Source organism: Dipodomys merriami, unplaced genomic scaffold (genome assembly GCF_024711535.1).
Source record: "Dipodomys merriami isolate MVZ:Mamm:240054 unplaced genomic scaffold, mDipMer1.0.p SCAF_116, whole genome shotgun sequence".
Classification (NCBI taxonomy): Eukaryota; Metazoa; Chordata; class Mammalia; order Rodentia; family Heteromyidae; genus Dipodomys; species Dipodomys merriami.
The window spans coordinates 3,798,454-3,814,730 of record NW_027202449.1 but is presented as its reverse complement, the minus strand read 5'-3'; the positions used below and the strand labels follow the sequence as shown (position 1 = coordinate 3,814,730).

General features: G+C 51.6%; 1 protein-coding gene across 1 annotated transcript in view; it reads left to right on the top strand.

Moving 5' to 3' along the window:
• LOC138822880 (gigaxonin) overlaps positions 1-16,277 on the top strand; it is a 41,420-nt gene that overhangs the window by 7,565 nt on the left and 17,578 nt on the right. Inside the window, exons 2-6 of the mRNA XM_070015857.1 lie at positions 8,845-8,959; positions 10,989-11,339; positions 14,201-14,418; positions 14,567-14,688; positions 15,731-15,843. Of these exons, the coding sequence (XP_069871958.1) occupies positions 8,845-8,959; positions 10,989-11,339; positions 14,201-14,418; positions 14,567-14,688; positions 15,731-15,843 (919 nt within the window). The remainder of the gene's footprint in view (positions 1-8,844; positions 8,960-10,988; positions 11,340-14,200; positions 14,419-14,566; positions 14,689-15,730; positions 15,844-16,277) is intronic.

The window sequence follows — 16,277 nt, the reverse complement described above, 5'->3', positions numbered from 1 at the left end:
TGATTGCTCAGCTGGTGTTCTGCCAGCTATACTTTCAGCCCTCAGGAAGCTTGGGCAGTGAGCAATGCCAAACCTTTTTCCTTGGTTATTTTGGAGATGGAGTTTCATGGACTTTTCTGCCTAGACTAGCTTTGGACAGCAATCCTCCTGATCATAGTCTTCTGAGTAGCCAGGGTTACAGGTGTGAGCCACTGCGGCCCAGCTCCCTTTTATAGTATAGAGATTCATGTGAAGTACAGTGCCCCATAGAAACTCTCCTTGCTTCAAATTATACCCAGATTAAACCTTCAATCTATTTAAAGCATGAATCAGTTCTTACAATATTAAAGTGGGACCTAAAATCCATTTGTAATCTAGAAAGCAAACAATTAGGGCACATAAGAAATCACCTGGCTTATGAGCACCTTGGGGAGCGGCACCCTTCTTGGGAGGGTTGCTAGGCTGTCATTTTGTGTTCTGAAGCTGTACTATAAAGGAGTAATTTGTAACTTGGGATGCTGGGCTCAGGGTGGAGTGCAGGGCATGGGGCGTGACAGGTGGCAGGCCCCATGCAGCAGGGAGGAAGGAAATCAAGGCTCGGGGGAGGGGGCTGCTTTGGCTCTCCTAAGGGAACGGTCACTTTGCTTCTGAGTGCTGGCCATGGCTGGAGTCGTTCACCACTGTACTTGGAAGAGCTGAGAGTTAGATCATCTCCCAAAGCAGTTAGTGACAAAGGTGACTTAGTTCGAGAAGGATTGCTCCGGACTGCTAATGGCGACTGTAGACACTCACGGAGTTCGTATGGGAATACTAGGAAATGTACAGGGAGCACCTGCCTCACAGGCTTGAGCCCTGGATCGAGCCATAGGCTGTCAGGCACCAGGGGCACACCCTTGCAACAATCCTGGCTACTCAGGAGGCTGAGGTCCGAGGATCATGTTTTGAAGCCAGCCCAGGCAGGAAAGTCTGTGACAGACACTCTTAGTTACAGTTAACCACCCAAAGAAGCCAACAGTGGAGCTGTAGCCCAAGTGGTAGAGTGCCCATTTAAGCAAAGCTCAGGGACAGTGCCCAGGCCCTGAGTTCAAGCCTCAGGACCAACATACACAAAAATACATAATTTAAGCCATGATGGGGTTCGGAGAGGCCCCGACGGGTTTAAGAAGAGACATCCACCCTTGCACATGAAGGTCACAGGAGAGCCATGCTGCTTATGAGGCAGGCAGAATGCAGGCAGGTAAGATGCTGGGACTAGGGTTCGGTGGAGGAGTTGGAGCCAAGCAGCTGGGTTGGTGCTATTTGGCATTGCAACTTGGTGAGGAAAGGTGGGGCCAAGAGGGCTGCCGGGTTCACCCTCTGCGGCCTCGCTGTACCACTCCCGGGGTCACCACTGCGATGAAGCACACCAGGGATGGCTTAGAAAGAGTTTGCAGGTAGAGGATTGACTCGTAAACGCTACCAAGTGGTGGTGGTGGGGTGCTAGTTAGAACAAGTGCTGTTCTGGTTGTGCAGATATTCTAGCGATGGGAGTTCTGAGGGGATCGCATAGGGAAGAAGCCATGTTTGAACAGGCCTTGGAGAGCTGGGGGAGGGTGAGTGGGTGGGGGGTGTGAAGAGACACAGGAGGGGGAGGGAGGTCTCGGGTAGAGCAGGGGCGGCCCTTTGTAGGGGTGGCAGCAGGCGTGGATGGAGGAGGAGAATGGTGTCTCCAGTGCCTGCTTAGTTCCCTTCAGTTTTTATCTAGTGGTTGTCATTGATAGTCTTATAGAATACCACCGGTGGGTCAGGCACCAGTGGCTCACACCAGTAATCCTAGCTACTCAGGAGGCTGATAATGAGAGGATTGTGGTTCCAGGCCAGTCCCAGCAGAAAAGTCTGCCAGGCTCCATCGCAGCGGGGGAGGTTGGTCATGGTGATGTAAGCCTAAGATCCCAGCAGCTACCAGAAGCCAGTGCTGGGTAGATGGCAGGTGGCTGGGCAAGAGTGGGGCAGGGGGAGGACCCCACCATAAAAATAAGCAGTGAGCCAGGCACCATAGCTCACACCTGTAATTCTTACTGATCCGAAAGCTGAGCTCTGAGGATTGTGGTTCAAAGCCAGCCTGGGCAGAAAAATCTGTGAGCCTCTTGTCTCCAATTAAGCTCAGAACGCTGGAAGTAGCACTGTGGCCTAAAGTGGTAGAGTGCTAGCTTGAGTGGAAGACGCCCAGGGACAGTGCCCAGGCCCTGAGTTCAAGCCCTACCACTGACAAAACCACAAAACAGTAAAAGAGAGAGGCTGGCGGTGTGGCTCGGTGTGCCGCCTGCGTCCGTACCCCTGCCCTGCTGAGCCCAGGCCCCGAGTTCAAGCCCCACCACTGACAAAACCACAAAACAGTGAAAGGAGAGAGGCTGGCAGTGTGGCTTGGCGTGCCCCCTGCGTCCACACCCCAGCCCTGCCGAGTCCAGGCTACCCTGCCCTGCTGTGGAGGGACCTCGGTGCACCGTGGGCGGCACCTGCCCCGCCCACCGATGTGACCGGGCCGGCTGCACAGATTCACGGTAGCACCCCACAGCCAGGTCCTCTGCCCCAGCGCTGTTGGCCGCTAGGAAGAATGAAAGGAGATAGACTCTTCACTAGGAGAGCATGCGTGGGTCATCAAGGCTGCGGGAGGAAGAGCTGGGGAGGAGGGAGCACAGGAACTCTCAGGAACTGTATGTGTGTTCCTTTTTAGGTGCAGGTCTTGCCTCTTCGTTTTTTGGCCTCCTGCTGCTGTCTGACAGATCAGATCAGATGCTGTTCCTCCAAGACCAGGGTCCAGCCCCTCTCTTCCTGGTTCTGCATTTAACCCCTCCCTCCTCCAGGCTGCTTTGTGTGCTGTCTGTGCCACTGGCAAGACATCCATCAGCTCAGCAGCTCTTGACCGAGCAGACAAACAGCAGGCGGGCAGGCAGGCCACTTTCAAAGCAGCCTTTTTTTTTTTTTACTGGTTATTTTTTAGGCACTAAAGGCGTGAGCGGGGTACCCGTGCAGGAGAGCATTGAGGATGGCAAGGCTGGCAGTAACATTAAACTTCCTGCCGAGATGCTTTACTGTGTGGCCGATTGTATGCTGGGGCTGGAGACCAGAGCACAGACAGCCCAGGCTGTGGGAGCGTCCTGATTCCTGCTGTCTCACACGGCACCGTCAGCCCTACCAATGGCCAATCTGTAGTGCAGAGAAACCGGGGAGAAGACGAGACCCGATTCCAAATTCAGAAAGAGCGGCTCCAGGGTGGGGGCCGGTTTCCAGCGTGACTGGGGCATTCACTGGGAAGCATTTATGCCCCTAACAACACCCTGGAAGACAAGTGCAGCTTCAAGTTGCTTAGAGACCTCTGGATTATAAATTAAAGAGATGCCAGAAGAAAAAAGACCCACAAGAAAGTTTTAAGGTACTGAATTGGAGGCTGGTCTTTGGAGCGCCTCTCCCGTGCTAAGGGAACAGGCGGGGCGCCATAGGTGGTTTTGCCCTCCTCTCACTACTGCCCTTCTGAAAAAGAACAACAATGTAAAGTTCACGTGGTGCAAAAGGATACGTGAATGCAGAGTGATCGTAAATCTACATACTTTGTACTTGCCCTTTTCATTTATTTAGGGAGTCTGCTGCGTTTGAAAGGTCCTGGACTGCCTTCAAACGCTTTCCACTGGGGAAGAGAAAATGGACAGTGAGCATGCAAGTGAACCTGTGGCTGAATGAGGGATCGTAAAGGATCAGGAGGGGTCAGGACTAAAGTTTGAACTCAGGACTCTGTGCTTGCTAGGAAGACACACTCCCATGTGAGTCATTCCACCAGCCCGAGGGAAATCTTTTTAAGAGAGGCCCCTCCTTCCCTGCCCTCCCTGTCCTGCCCTCCCTGTCTTGCCCTCTCTCTGCTGTGTAGGGACAAAGAGACCTCGTCTATAAGCCAGAAAGAATGTCCTCCCTCAAATCCTGACCATTGCTCCCTTGCTTTGGATTTGCTGGCTTCCAGAGACGAGAGATAGAAATTACCATTGTTTAAGCGGGGAGGGGGAGCTCCAAAATCAGAGGCTTCATCTCAAGATGACCTTTGTGACTGGGGTCTTGAGCCTCTGTTGAATAACACCTGAAAAAGAATTCCTAAATTGAAAATCTGGAACTGACAGGTTGTGACATGAGTGTCTTTTATGTGTATTTTCAAAAGGTCAGGGTGTGACCAGAACAAAGAATGAGGCTTGTTTCATTCTAGAAGAATTTTTTGCTTCACAAGTTGCTGTATCATGATTCTATCTTGGAACTCATCTTAAAATTTTAACTGTGTGTGTGTGTGTGTGTGTGTGTGTGTGTGTGTGTGTGTGTGTGTGTGTGTGTGTGTGTGTGTGTGTGTGTGTGTGTGTGTGTGTGTGTGTGTGTGTGTGTGTGTGTGTGTGTCCCCGACTCTTAAGTAATTAATTGGCTGGCGTTCTACCATCTGAGCCATGCCACCAACCCAAACACTTTATCTCTGAAGAAGTAAAATTTATTGACTGCTTTCCGTGAGAACTAGATTTAAATATTTTTAAAAGCTTATTTCATAGACAAATATAGGGAACATCACCTTGACAGCTTAGATATTTCATCACTTTAAGTTAGTCTCTGGTTGTGAACAGCATACTAAATGTCTTATAGTTGTGACGTGTGTGTTACACATTTACAGTTCCTGTTCCCACATGACCTCGCTGCATAGCAGTCTGTATGTCAGCGTAACGCCCATGCCTGCCGTGTCTTCTGGGTCATTACCTCACACGCTGTTGCGTGTAATCCGCTTTCCCCTCCTCTGTTGGACATTTTAGAGCTTATTCCCTGTGAATAAGCCAGTTAAGAGACAACATTGGGATTCCTTTTCGTAGCATTCTGTAGCACAGGTGAGCGCCCTTCCAGCCACATCCCGGGCCAGGACCTCGAAGCAGATGTATTCTGTGAAGCCAGTGTGTAGTCCAGAAAGATGTCTCATTTAAAAACGCCAGCAATGTGGATTCGACTTGTTGGCTTGACCTCCAGGGCTATCACTTTGAAATGATGGCTCAGAACTCTTAGTTTATCTATCTTTAGAGTGAACTGTTAAAAGATGAGTGATGTTATCCAGAACAAACATTGACAGGGTTTTTTTTTTTTTTTTTTCCAATAAAGGGTCAGAGATATTTTAGACTTTGCAGATGGTCTGTGATCTCTGTCTGGGTTTTGTTTGGACCACCTTGTAGAAATACAGAATATGTTTAGCTCAATGGCCATATGAAACCAGGCAGCAAGTGATAATATGCTATCCTCTCATCTGCATTATTAGAGTCTTAGAATGTTGGAGATATAAACAGCTTAACTGGAATCCACCTTGAATTCTGTTTGATTCAGTCTCCTATAGAGCGGCAGGCTAAGGCAAATGCCTCGTTCCCACATCTATACTCTGTTCCTCCTCACCACCCATCCTGCTGAAAATCCTCTTCCTTCTCTAGTTTTCATTTTCCCTTTCACGGCTGCTTTTCCTAGCACGCCAGCGTGCTGCCTTCCCTGGCTGGTCGGAATGAGCGCGTGTTGAATGAAGGTGTCTGTTAAACACGGAGACTGCCCACACTCTCGCGGACACGTCGCACCTCCTGTTTTGACTTTGCTCTGCAGTTAGGTTTGCATCTCATTACTTTATTAAAGGTATTCCTTAGCCGGGCACTGGTGGCTCACGCCTGTAATCCTAGCTACTCAGGAGGCTGAGACCTGAGGACCGTGGTTCGCAGCCAGCCCAGGAGGAGAGTCTATAAGACTCATCTCCAATTAAGCAGTGTAAACGCAAGTGGAGGTCTGGTTCTAGTGTTGCCAGCCTTGAGCAAAAACTAAGGGACAGTGCATGGACCCTCAGTTTAAGCCCCAGAAGTAGCATGAAAGAAAAGAAGAGAGAAAGAAAGAAAGAAAAGAAGCTATTGTTTTAAAAATGTGAAATATAACTGCTAAATCAAGTGCAAACCTCCAGGTGTTTATGGTGCTCGACCTGAGGCTGTTTATCATTGCCACCATTTTCTTGACTTTCAGCCTCCCCCATTTTCTGTGACATCTGTCCCTTCTCAGTCTACTTTCTGGTGTCCTCCTGCCTCTCTCTGTGCCTTAATTATGCCCCAGATTCTGGCCTCACCTGCCCTCTCTCCCACCTGCCATATCCCTGCCTGTCCGTGTCCCCAGTCTGTCCCCTCAGCATTGTGCCTTCCTGTTTACCTTCTACTCTGGCCAACAGTAACTCTCAGCGTGGCCTTGCTTCTCTACCCCGCTGCCACTGGAGGGAAGTTTCCAGAATGTACTCAGATAAAACCCCCGTGTTTTCAGAGACCTGCTGGGAACTCTGAAAATAACGAGGCACCGAGGCACCGTTCTGAAAGAAATCCAATGGTCAGAACAACAGTAGTCTGGGCAGGACACTAAGCAGCCGTTCCAGATTGTGGCTGTGGAGTACACACACCTTGGCTGGAGCCAGTGGCCCTCACTCAGGGGACGCCCAGGAGAGCTGGAGGTGAAGGATGTACAGAGCGCGTGCTGGAGCCTCCTGTGGGGAGACCGTGCCAGCTCTGGGAGACGGGCTGCAGCGTGCGCCTCGTTGGCATTAGGAGGGCTGTGCGCAGCTATCCCAGCGTGGCCCTGCCTGCCAGCCAGCGGCTGCTCCCTGAGTTTGCATTTAGTGCCGCGTGCTGTGCATTGCGCTGAGTCTATCTGGCCCTGGAGGGTGGCTGTCGCTGCCCGGTGCCCTGCTTCCACACAGCTGCCCCCTCCCAGGATCCCTGGGATCCCCACCCTGTGTGCACGGCAGAGTTTCCTTGTCATGTTAGAACTCACCTTTTGCATTCTCTTTGGAAAACACCATCGTCCTTCTCTTGAACCCATGACTCAGAGACTCAGCTGCTCTTATATTTCTCCTTAGTGCTGGGGCAAAGGGGCGTGGTTACTCAGCAGAGACAAGTACAGACCGCTGTATTTCATCTTCACGGTGAATGACAAGCCCTTCATAGGAAGCCGCGTGCACTTGTGGGGTGTCCTATATGTGCAGGGGCCTGGGTTCGTGGGAAGGGTGGCTGTCGTATGGAGCTCTTCAGGATTCTCATGGTGCAGGGTGGGCAGCTCCCCCTTCCACGGTACTGGCTGGCAAGGTGACACCTGGCTTTGTCAGGCAGGGGACACAGGGGGTGGGGAGCGGGGTGCAGCCAGACTTCACAAACCATCCTACATTCGGCCTTACAGGCCAGAGCGGATCACTGCACCCTGGATCTATGGCCAGCTTTGGAAGAGGTGGGCATTAAACCCTACAGGAAGGAGAGCACACTCTCCGCACAGGACGGCTGCCGTGATGGCGGGTATGCCGGAGGCCCTGGGGTTCCCAGGCCAGCAGCACCCGCCGGAGGCCCTGGGGTTCCCAGGCCAGCAGCAGTGGTGGGAAGAGCTCTCCGTCAGTGATGCTATTTCTGAACAGCTGTGGTCATTGGATTTTTAGAGCTCCATGAAGCAGTCCCTAATTTTGCAGGATGGTTCCTAACTGTATGCTCATGATCATGTCAAATTCATACCAGCGGCCACCCCGTTGTTTATTAGGTATGGACAGGAAACAGGAAGCAAATCAGAGTGTCTTTCCATGTGTGCTAGATGGTGAATAGACGGCGATGAGTTCTGTAAGGAAGAGGAAAACGGAGAGGGTTGTCGGGGTGGGTTCCTGGCTGCTCCTGGGGGCCGGCTGGGGTGCTCAGCAGACCCGAGTTCCACAAAGGAGCGACCGGTGGGGAGGGTCTCTGGGGATTTTCACACATACATAGTCTTGACCTGACCTAATTGTTCTGAGATGGAACCCCAGAATCCGCTTGTCTATAAAAGCTCTCCAGAAGGTTCTAGGAAGTCAGGTCAGGAAACTATTCCTAAAATTATGAGTCCTTCCAAGATCCAGATGAAGGGAAATTGGTTTGACTGTCAAAAGTACAAGCCGCAAATCTCCCCAGGTAAAAGCAAACGGGTGCATGGGGAGGGGAGGAGCTCTATTCCAGCACCTACTCTGAACCATGCATGGGCAGCAAGCCGGCTCCCTTCCCGCCTGGCCACCACTGCCTCCAACTTTGTGGTGCACTCAGTTGGACTGTGCGAAGCTGTGTGCACCTGTTATGTCCTGTCCTCTGCCCCTCACTTGGCACAAGATTTGTTGGTGGCCCTGTGCTAGTCTCAGTGCCCCAAGACAGAGCCTACTATGGTGGCTCCCACCCAAAGCCCAGCCTGCTACTCAACGGGGTGAGAGGGGGCTTCCCTCTGAGACCGCTGCTGTGTCCCAGACACCTGTCCGTGCTTTTCTCCCATGTTTTCCCAACCTACAGACGTGTGCCACCAAGATCTGTGACACGATGATGTCTGTGGAGGAGAGCATTGATAGCAAATTGTGCAGAGAGTCGAGGTTCGAGGCCAGCCCCAGCAGGAAAGTCTGTAAGACTCTCCATCTCCAACTAACCTGGAGGCTATTGTGCAGTTTGATAGAGGGCTAGCCTTAAGCAAAAAACCAAAGGGACAATGCCCAGGCCTGAGTTCAAGCTCCGGACCAGTGCAATGAAATAGATGATAAATAAACGTAGCATTTTGAGGATTAGGGGGTATAACTCAGTGGCAAAGCACTTTCCTAGAAAGTATATGGCCCTGGCTTCAATGTCCAGTATTAGAAAAATAAAATAACATTTTGAATCCTGGGACCAATGTTCTATAAAGTTACAGAGATGTGTTGAAGTTAACCAACTAAATTTTTTAGGTGGAGGAGAATATACTAAGTAAATAGCGTATTTAGTGCATTCATATTTATAGCTCTTCCTGTTCTCTCATAGAAATTTTACATTTTTTTCCTTTTCTTAGGACAAAGTTAAACTATAATCCTCCAAAAGATGATGGATCCACTTATAAGATTGAACTTGAAGGGATATCGGTAATGGTTATGAGAGAGATCCTGGATTACATCTTCAGCGGGCAGGTACGAGACCCTGGAGAGGGTGGAGGAGGGGCTTCTTAAGCCCTCGGGGGCCGTGTGACAAGGCTCTGCCACCTCCTTCGTGGCGCCTTCCGCGGCCGTTCCCTAAAGAGGAGCTGCCAAAGGAGAGTCGTGCACCCAAATCGAAATCAGTGGTCTGCCGTTCCGAGCCACGCTGCGTGAGCTTGGACGAGCAGCACAGCCTTTGCCAGCCGACACCACGGGCTCTGAGCACCCTGAATCCAGCCTTGCTTTGTATCCACCCTGCTGCGGGCCTTTCCATCTCCAAGGCATGGAAAGAGAAGGTTCCTTGGTTACAGGTTGTCTTGTAGACATGAGAATTCCTTTCCCAAAAAGGGATTCCCGTGGCTGAAAGATGCTAGAGCCTGTCAGCTGCCCTGTTCTGCGGCCTGCACCGCCGTGCCCCCACCCAGCCATCCTGCTGATTTCCCTTTGCTCTCTGGGCCCATGAGGGTTTCTAGAGATGAAACCATGCCCGGGGAAGAAATGATTCGTGACTAGACTTCTTTCTTTTGCCCTCTCCCCTCCCCCGGCTGCAGATGTTGATAGAAACTCCTGAGAAGAGTCAGGAGTGTCAGGGCGAGCTTTGAACAGGTTAGAAGATCTTACGGCCGTTACTCGAGAAGGCATTCCCTTAGTTCTCCCTGTGGTCTCCTTTGGCCCATCCTCATTTCCGTTTTACCTCTGCCGTCTCTCCAGGTTCCCCTGCATACTTCCTCAGTATTTGGGGTACATTGCTTTCCTTCTCTGAGTGCATTCTGTCACGACTTGATGATTTCTCATCTTTTTGAAGTGTGTGGTGTCATTTTCAAATAGTGCTCCTCTTCTTTCTAAGCACAGGCAGTGGGCGTTCATGTGTGTAATTGTTAAAGATGAATGAATTTAAAGCAATTTTAGGACCGCCCTTAAAATCCTCGTGGCACTGTAAGAGCATTGTAAGAGCAGCTTCTCGTGTGCCATAGTGCGTCTGTACTCTGTACAGGTGTTAGTACAGCGAGCACACGTCCCAGTGCGGGCGTGGGTTGAACCACAGACTACAAATCCACTATGTGATCAGCCCCTGATTTTAAATTTAAAACTTTAAATGTATAGTGTAAGCTGTAACAGAGTCCTGCATTGGCATTTGGTTTGGTTAGGATATAATTTAGGAGTTTGGATACTCACTGCCTTCCTGCTACCTGCAATGAATGTCCTGTGGGTGGGCAAGGTTCCCTTGTGTGTGGCTCAGTACTGAGTCATACGGTTCAGTTGCTCGGTGTCTGTTTTCAAGTGTGGTGTGCATGCTTAGCCTGTGCTGCCAGTGCCTCTGGCACTGTGAATTCCCTGGCCTCAGAGTGCAGGCGGCCCCCTCCCACGGGGCCCTCGTGATGGTCACCATGGATGGCCAGCATGTGGCCAGCAGGGATCTCCACGTTGCTTAGCTGTTATGGAGAAACTGGAGTGGGTAGAGAAAGAACACAGGAAATGCAGGGGGAGCACTCAGTCCTAAGGGCGGGGCCCTCAGGCAGAGGACTCAGTCTGGAAGGTAGGGGGATGCTCAGTTGCTGTTGCACCTGGGACCCTGTCTGAGCATTTGGAGCGGGACCCAGGAGGCCATACAAACCCCTCTGCTTCGAGAGCTTGCACGCACATGGCGTATTTGAAGGCAAGGTTTCAACAGCTCGGGTGTGCATGTAAGGGAAACCCCCTTCGGTTCCCATAGAAAGGTAAAGAACCTGCTTGCTACACCTTTCAGCCAGGTGTCTGTGAGTTACAGAGGTGAGCACCTGGCCAGGTGCTCCCTGCAGCAGGGTGAGGGGAGTAAATGCCAGCCCAGCAGGGGCAGGGCTGGAAAAATGAACCAGATCTGCCATGGTGGAAGGGTGGAAGGCCCCTGGGTGTCTCCAGTGTTTGAACACATGTGCTGTGCTTACCATGAGATGGCCAGCATTCATTCGCCTCAGACATACGAAATGGAAATTTTGTGTAGGCTGACTTACTAGAATACAGAATGTTTCTGGTCCTCTTACAGATCAGGCTCAACGAAGACACAATCCAAGACGTTGTCCAGGCAGCCGACCTGCTGCTACTGACGGACCTAAAAACCCTGTGCTGCGAGTTCCTAGAAGGCTGCATCGCAGCCGAGAACTGCATCGGCATCCGCGACTTCGCGCTGCACTACTGCCTGCACCACGTGCATTACCTGGCCACCGAGTTCCTGGAGACGCACTTCCGGGATGTGAGCAGCACGGAGGAATTCCTCGAGCTCAGTCCTCAGAAGCTCAAGGAGGTGATTTCTCTAGAGAAGCTAAACGTTGGCAACGAAAGATACGTGTTTGAAGCAGTAATCCGGTGGATTGCGCACGACACTGAAATAAGAAAGGTACCTGTCACTTACAGCACGCTCTCTTGTTGCCTTTGCACTCATTCTTAATCTCGATCCCAGTTATTTTCTCTTTTTCAACTGGAAAGACACCTCGCAGGCTGTGACCTCAAAGGTCATCAGATGGGCGCTGGTGGCTCACATCTATTACCTCCGCTGCTCATGAGGCTGAGACCTGGAGGATCGCGATTTGAAGCCAGCCTGGGCAGAAAAGTCCATGGGAGATTGCATCTCCAGTTACCCAGCAAAATGCCAAACTGAAGGCATGGCATAAGTGATAGGGTGCCAGCCATGAGCAAGAGTGCAAGGCCCTGAGCTCAAGTCTTGGCGCTGGCGAGTGTGCACGCATGCACACCCTCCCAAACACACATGATACCTGGAAAACACCAGCCCATCTCACAGGAAAGTGCTGGTCTTTCAGACTGCTCCCATCAGCTGCTAGTTCCATGCAGGTAGGAATTGTGGGAGGTTAGGAAAAGCTGAAGGTTGGCAGTCCTGGGCCCTCAAGTACCTAAGGGCTAGGGTTGGCAGGGCTAGAGGCACACAGCTGTAAGGCCTGAGAGCTGAAGGCCTGTTGCTCCAGACTTTAGAAGCCAGAGACTCAAGGTTCTAGGCACTTGGGGTGACTGCTGCTCTGGGCTTTAACCACCAGTGGCCTTGGGATTGGTCATCTACTGCTTCCAACCACAGGGAGCGCAGCAGGCAGTGCCGAATGGTGTTAGTGCTCCTGAGTGGGCCTTGGGTATTGGGTCCCGTAGCTCCCACAGTAGCTGATATTACAGCTCTTCAGCCTCAGGCTACCCAGAACCCTGGATCTTAAGGCTTTGCTGCTTCCAGAAAGTCTCCCACTGACTGGTCTGCAGGTTCTCAGCCCCGCCCAGCCTCTGTCTCCCCTGCTTCTGGAGCTCATCAGCTGCCTCCTGGCTGCTGCTGACTCCCCTCCTGTTATCACCCAGGCTACTGTACTAATAGTAATGGTGAAGAGACGCTGGAGATGCCTTGCCCTAGGCCTGATGTGGCAGCACAGCTGACTCAAGAAGTGACCTGGGCATCCGGCTCCCGCTGCCAGCGAGGGAAGCGGTCCACCCAGTCACAGTGCTCCCCCACCCAGGTGACAGTGACCGCTAGAGTCCAGTGGAAGCTGCTAGAAACAGCACCCGCAGGAGCCAGAGTTGTGCTTTGGCAGCAGAGGCTGTGGCGGCTGGGCAGCTTCCTCCCGGCCTCTGTGGAGGGCAGATGTGCTCGGCTGGCCTCACCCACACCCGGACACAGCCATCAGGCAGATCGCCCTGGCCCCAGCACCTCAGCTTACTTAAAGGAAAAGCACACACTTAAAGGGACTTACATAGAAAGTCTGTTGTTGACATTAGCAGGGTATCAGTGGGGAGAGTCGGGTCATTTTGCCTGTATCAAGGCCCTTCTGTCAAGACCCATGTGTCTCATAAAATGTCCAAAGGTAATGTCCCCCGCAGGGAACAGAATGTCCTTCATAGGTGCTTTTCACAAGAAAGCGCATTTCAGGCTTGTGGGGCATCTCCACCTTTGCTCTCGGCATCCATCCTGCCCTCCTCCATTGCAGGGTTTATCCCCTCCCAGGATGATGTACCACCAGCAGGTGGGTGGGGGAAGGGGCCTGGCCCTAAGAGCTCCCATGAGGCCCTCCATGCTGGGAGAAGCTGGAGGGCTCTGGAGGTTCCTGGGGGGTACCGCTTCAGATCCCAGTTGGTACGGTGTGGGGAGTGGGCCAAACCTCAGAGCTTTGGTTGCTTTGTGAAGGAGAGAGTAGCTCCAATTACTCATTTCAGAATAAGAAATAAATTGTGTTGGCTTCAGAGTGGATTTCAAAATGTATAATTGCGCTATTAAGTGTTGTGGGTGACTGCTGACTTAAGTTATAATGATTATCTTGTAATTATTTTAATTCTATAGCCTGAGACTGTGTACATTTGGAAACTGGTTTTAGTTGGGATGCATAATGTTCTTTTTCCATAGTAGGGTAAGTTAGGAAAGAAGACTGCTCCTTGCTAGCCTCAGCCTCCTTTGTTCTGTGGGCAATCTGAGCCTGTGCTATAAAGAATACTGGCTTTGGTTACTTAAAAACATAGAAAAGTATGCCTAAAATAATTGTACCACTTAATAAGTTAATCATACATAGAATCAACTAGGCAGTTGGTTCTGATGTTATTGAACAGCACAGTGTTCACATTGTGCACCTTAGACATTTTTGAACTGGGATCCGCATTGGCAGAAGTGATCATATGTTAGAGTGTGTGTGTGTATGTGTGTGTGTGTGTGTGTGTGTGTGTGTGTGTGTGTGTGTGTGTGTGTGTGTGTGTGTGTGTGTGTGTGTGTGTGTGTTTTCCTGGCACTTGAACTCAGAGCCTCGTGCTTCCTAGGCAAGCACCCTGCCCCTCAAGCCCCACCTTCAGCCTTTTTTGCTCTAGTAATTTTGTAGGATTTTTTTCACACAGAGTCTCACAGTTTTGCCTGGGACTGGCCTCCAACCAAGATTCTTCCTTCCTATGCTTCCTGAGTAGCTGCGATTTTAGATGTTTTCCATCATGCCTAGCTTGTTTTGTTGTGATTTGAAGTCTTGCTAACAATTTTTTGTCCAGGCTAGCCTCAAATCGTGGTTCTCCTATATTTGCCTCCCAAGTAGCAGAGATTACAGGCAGGAGCCACCATACCCAGCCCTCAACTGATCATTTTGAAAAGTTGAAAACTCCCCGGAGACTATGGGAGGCATATCCAAGCAGTACTGGCACTGCCAGCTTGCCTGGAAATGATCAGACTGTTGGCACTTGAGTTTTCAGTGAGTCGGAACCCTTTGTCATCCCCCTTCTGCCCGCCCTGTCCTGCAGGTCCACATGAAGGACGTCATGTCAGCACTCTGGGTCTCGGGGTTGGACTCCAGTTACTTGCGGGAACAGATGCTGAATGAACCGTTAGTGCGAGAAATTGTCAAAGAGTGCAGCAACATCCCCCTCAGCCAGCCGCAGCAGGGGGAGGCGATGCTGGCCAACTTCAAGCCGAGGGGCTACTCAGAGTGCATCGTCACGGTCGGCGGGGAGGAGCGAGTGTGAGTGCTGCTGGGGGGAGTTGGGGGCGCGTTGGGCCGGTGCTATATCTGAAGCAATCGGTTTTGTGTAGGTTGCAGACATTTTCTGTAGCACTGAGTTAGCCGTGGTGATTGTAAGCTGAGCCATAGCAATTCCTTCTTTCCCCAGCTCTCGGAAACCAACCGCAGCCATGCGGTGTATGTGCCCCCTCTACGACCCCAACCGGCAGCTCTGGATTGAGCTGGCCCCTCTGAGCATGCCCAGGATCAACCACGGCGTGCTCTCGGCAGGTACGTTTGCACACAGCCACGTGGTACAGCATTTGGGGGTTACACCAACACAAAAACTTCTTTTGAAAGCCAGGTGCTGGTGTCTCACGCTCATCATCCTAGCTACTCAGGAGGCTCAGGTCTGAGGATCACAGTTCAAAGCCAGTCTGGGCAAGAAATTCCATAAGACTCGTATCTCCAATAAACCACCAGAAAACCGGAAGTGGTGCTGTGGCTCAAGTGGTAGAGCACTTGCCTTGAGCTGAAGAGCTGAGGGACAGTGCCCTTGCCCAGAGTTCAAGCTCCACGACCAACAAAAAAAAAAAAAAAAAAACTTTTTTTGAGACCATGTGTCATTGACCCAGACTGAGTTTTTGTTCCTGCTGTTTCGTTTTGTTTTGTTTCTGGTTGATATGTTTTGTTAGTGTGCTGGTACTGGGGCTTGAACTCAAGGCCTTATACTCTCACATGACTTTTTCAGCTCAAGGCTGCCACTTGATCACTTGAACCGTACCTCCACTTCCAGTTTTTGGCTGGTTAACTTGAGTCCCTAGAATTTGAATGCTCGGGCTGTTTTCAAATCTGAACTCCTGAGTCGCTAGGGCTCCAGGCTCGTGTTTATCCAGCACCTTAGATGTGTTTTGCAGAAGGTCAACGTAATTCGCTGTAACATGAAATAGGAAATTCAACACTTACGCTTGGATCCTGGTTTGAATGTAAAGCACATCCAGGTCCTGGGCTCTGGGTGTTCCTGGGGTCAGAGAACTGAGGGCCGTGGCTCAGAAGCTGCTTGAGACCCAGAGCCAGGGCATGGGGCAGGTCAGAGCCATGGCTCAGAGCTGCTTGGACATGGAGGCGGTGCCAGCCTCCCTCTCACGCTACAGGGGTTGGGCATCTTCTAGAGTCTAAGGAGCCAAGCATGACGGTCTGGGTGTCCCAAGTGGCGCACAGTGTGGCTGTCGCCAAAGCACCGATCCGGTGCGGTAAAAGCTGGCTCCTGGCTGGTGGTGCTCCCAGGCCAGGGAGTCGTGATTCAGGGGTCGCGTGTGTCTCCTCTTTGCAGAAGGATTTCTGTTCGTATTCGGGGGCCAAGATGAAAACAAGCAGACCTTGAGCTCCGGAGAAAAGTACGACCCTGACGCCAACACGTGGACTGCACTACCCCCCATGAACGAGGTGAAGTTCACGTTCATTCTTGCTCTTTCTCCTCGGCCCTTTGTTGTGTGTTCTGCAATAGGAGCCGAGAAGCCCAGCCTGGCCTCTGCCTCTTGCCTGCCCTCAGTCCACCTATTTCCTTGGCCTCGGTTTCCTCCACTGTCTGCTTCTCAAACCCAGTGGGGCCTCTGCTCCCTGCCGACAGTGGCCTCCCTCAGGAATGGTGGGCTTGTTCCCCCATCTTCACATGCCTTCCCCCGCCTCAGCTCCCTCTCCTGTTCCGTACGCCACCTCTTCACACAATGGGTCTTCACAGGTGCTAAGGTAGGCTGGCAGCAGGCAGTCTCCTCTGCTCTGGTCAGCGTTGTCTGAGCTGGGTGCTGGGTACAGAAGACGCTGTGACCTACTGTCCCATGGGGAATTCCCAGCTCTGCGGGAATTCCCTGCCTCCCAGC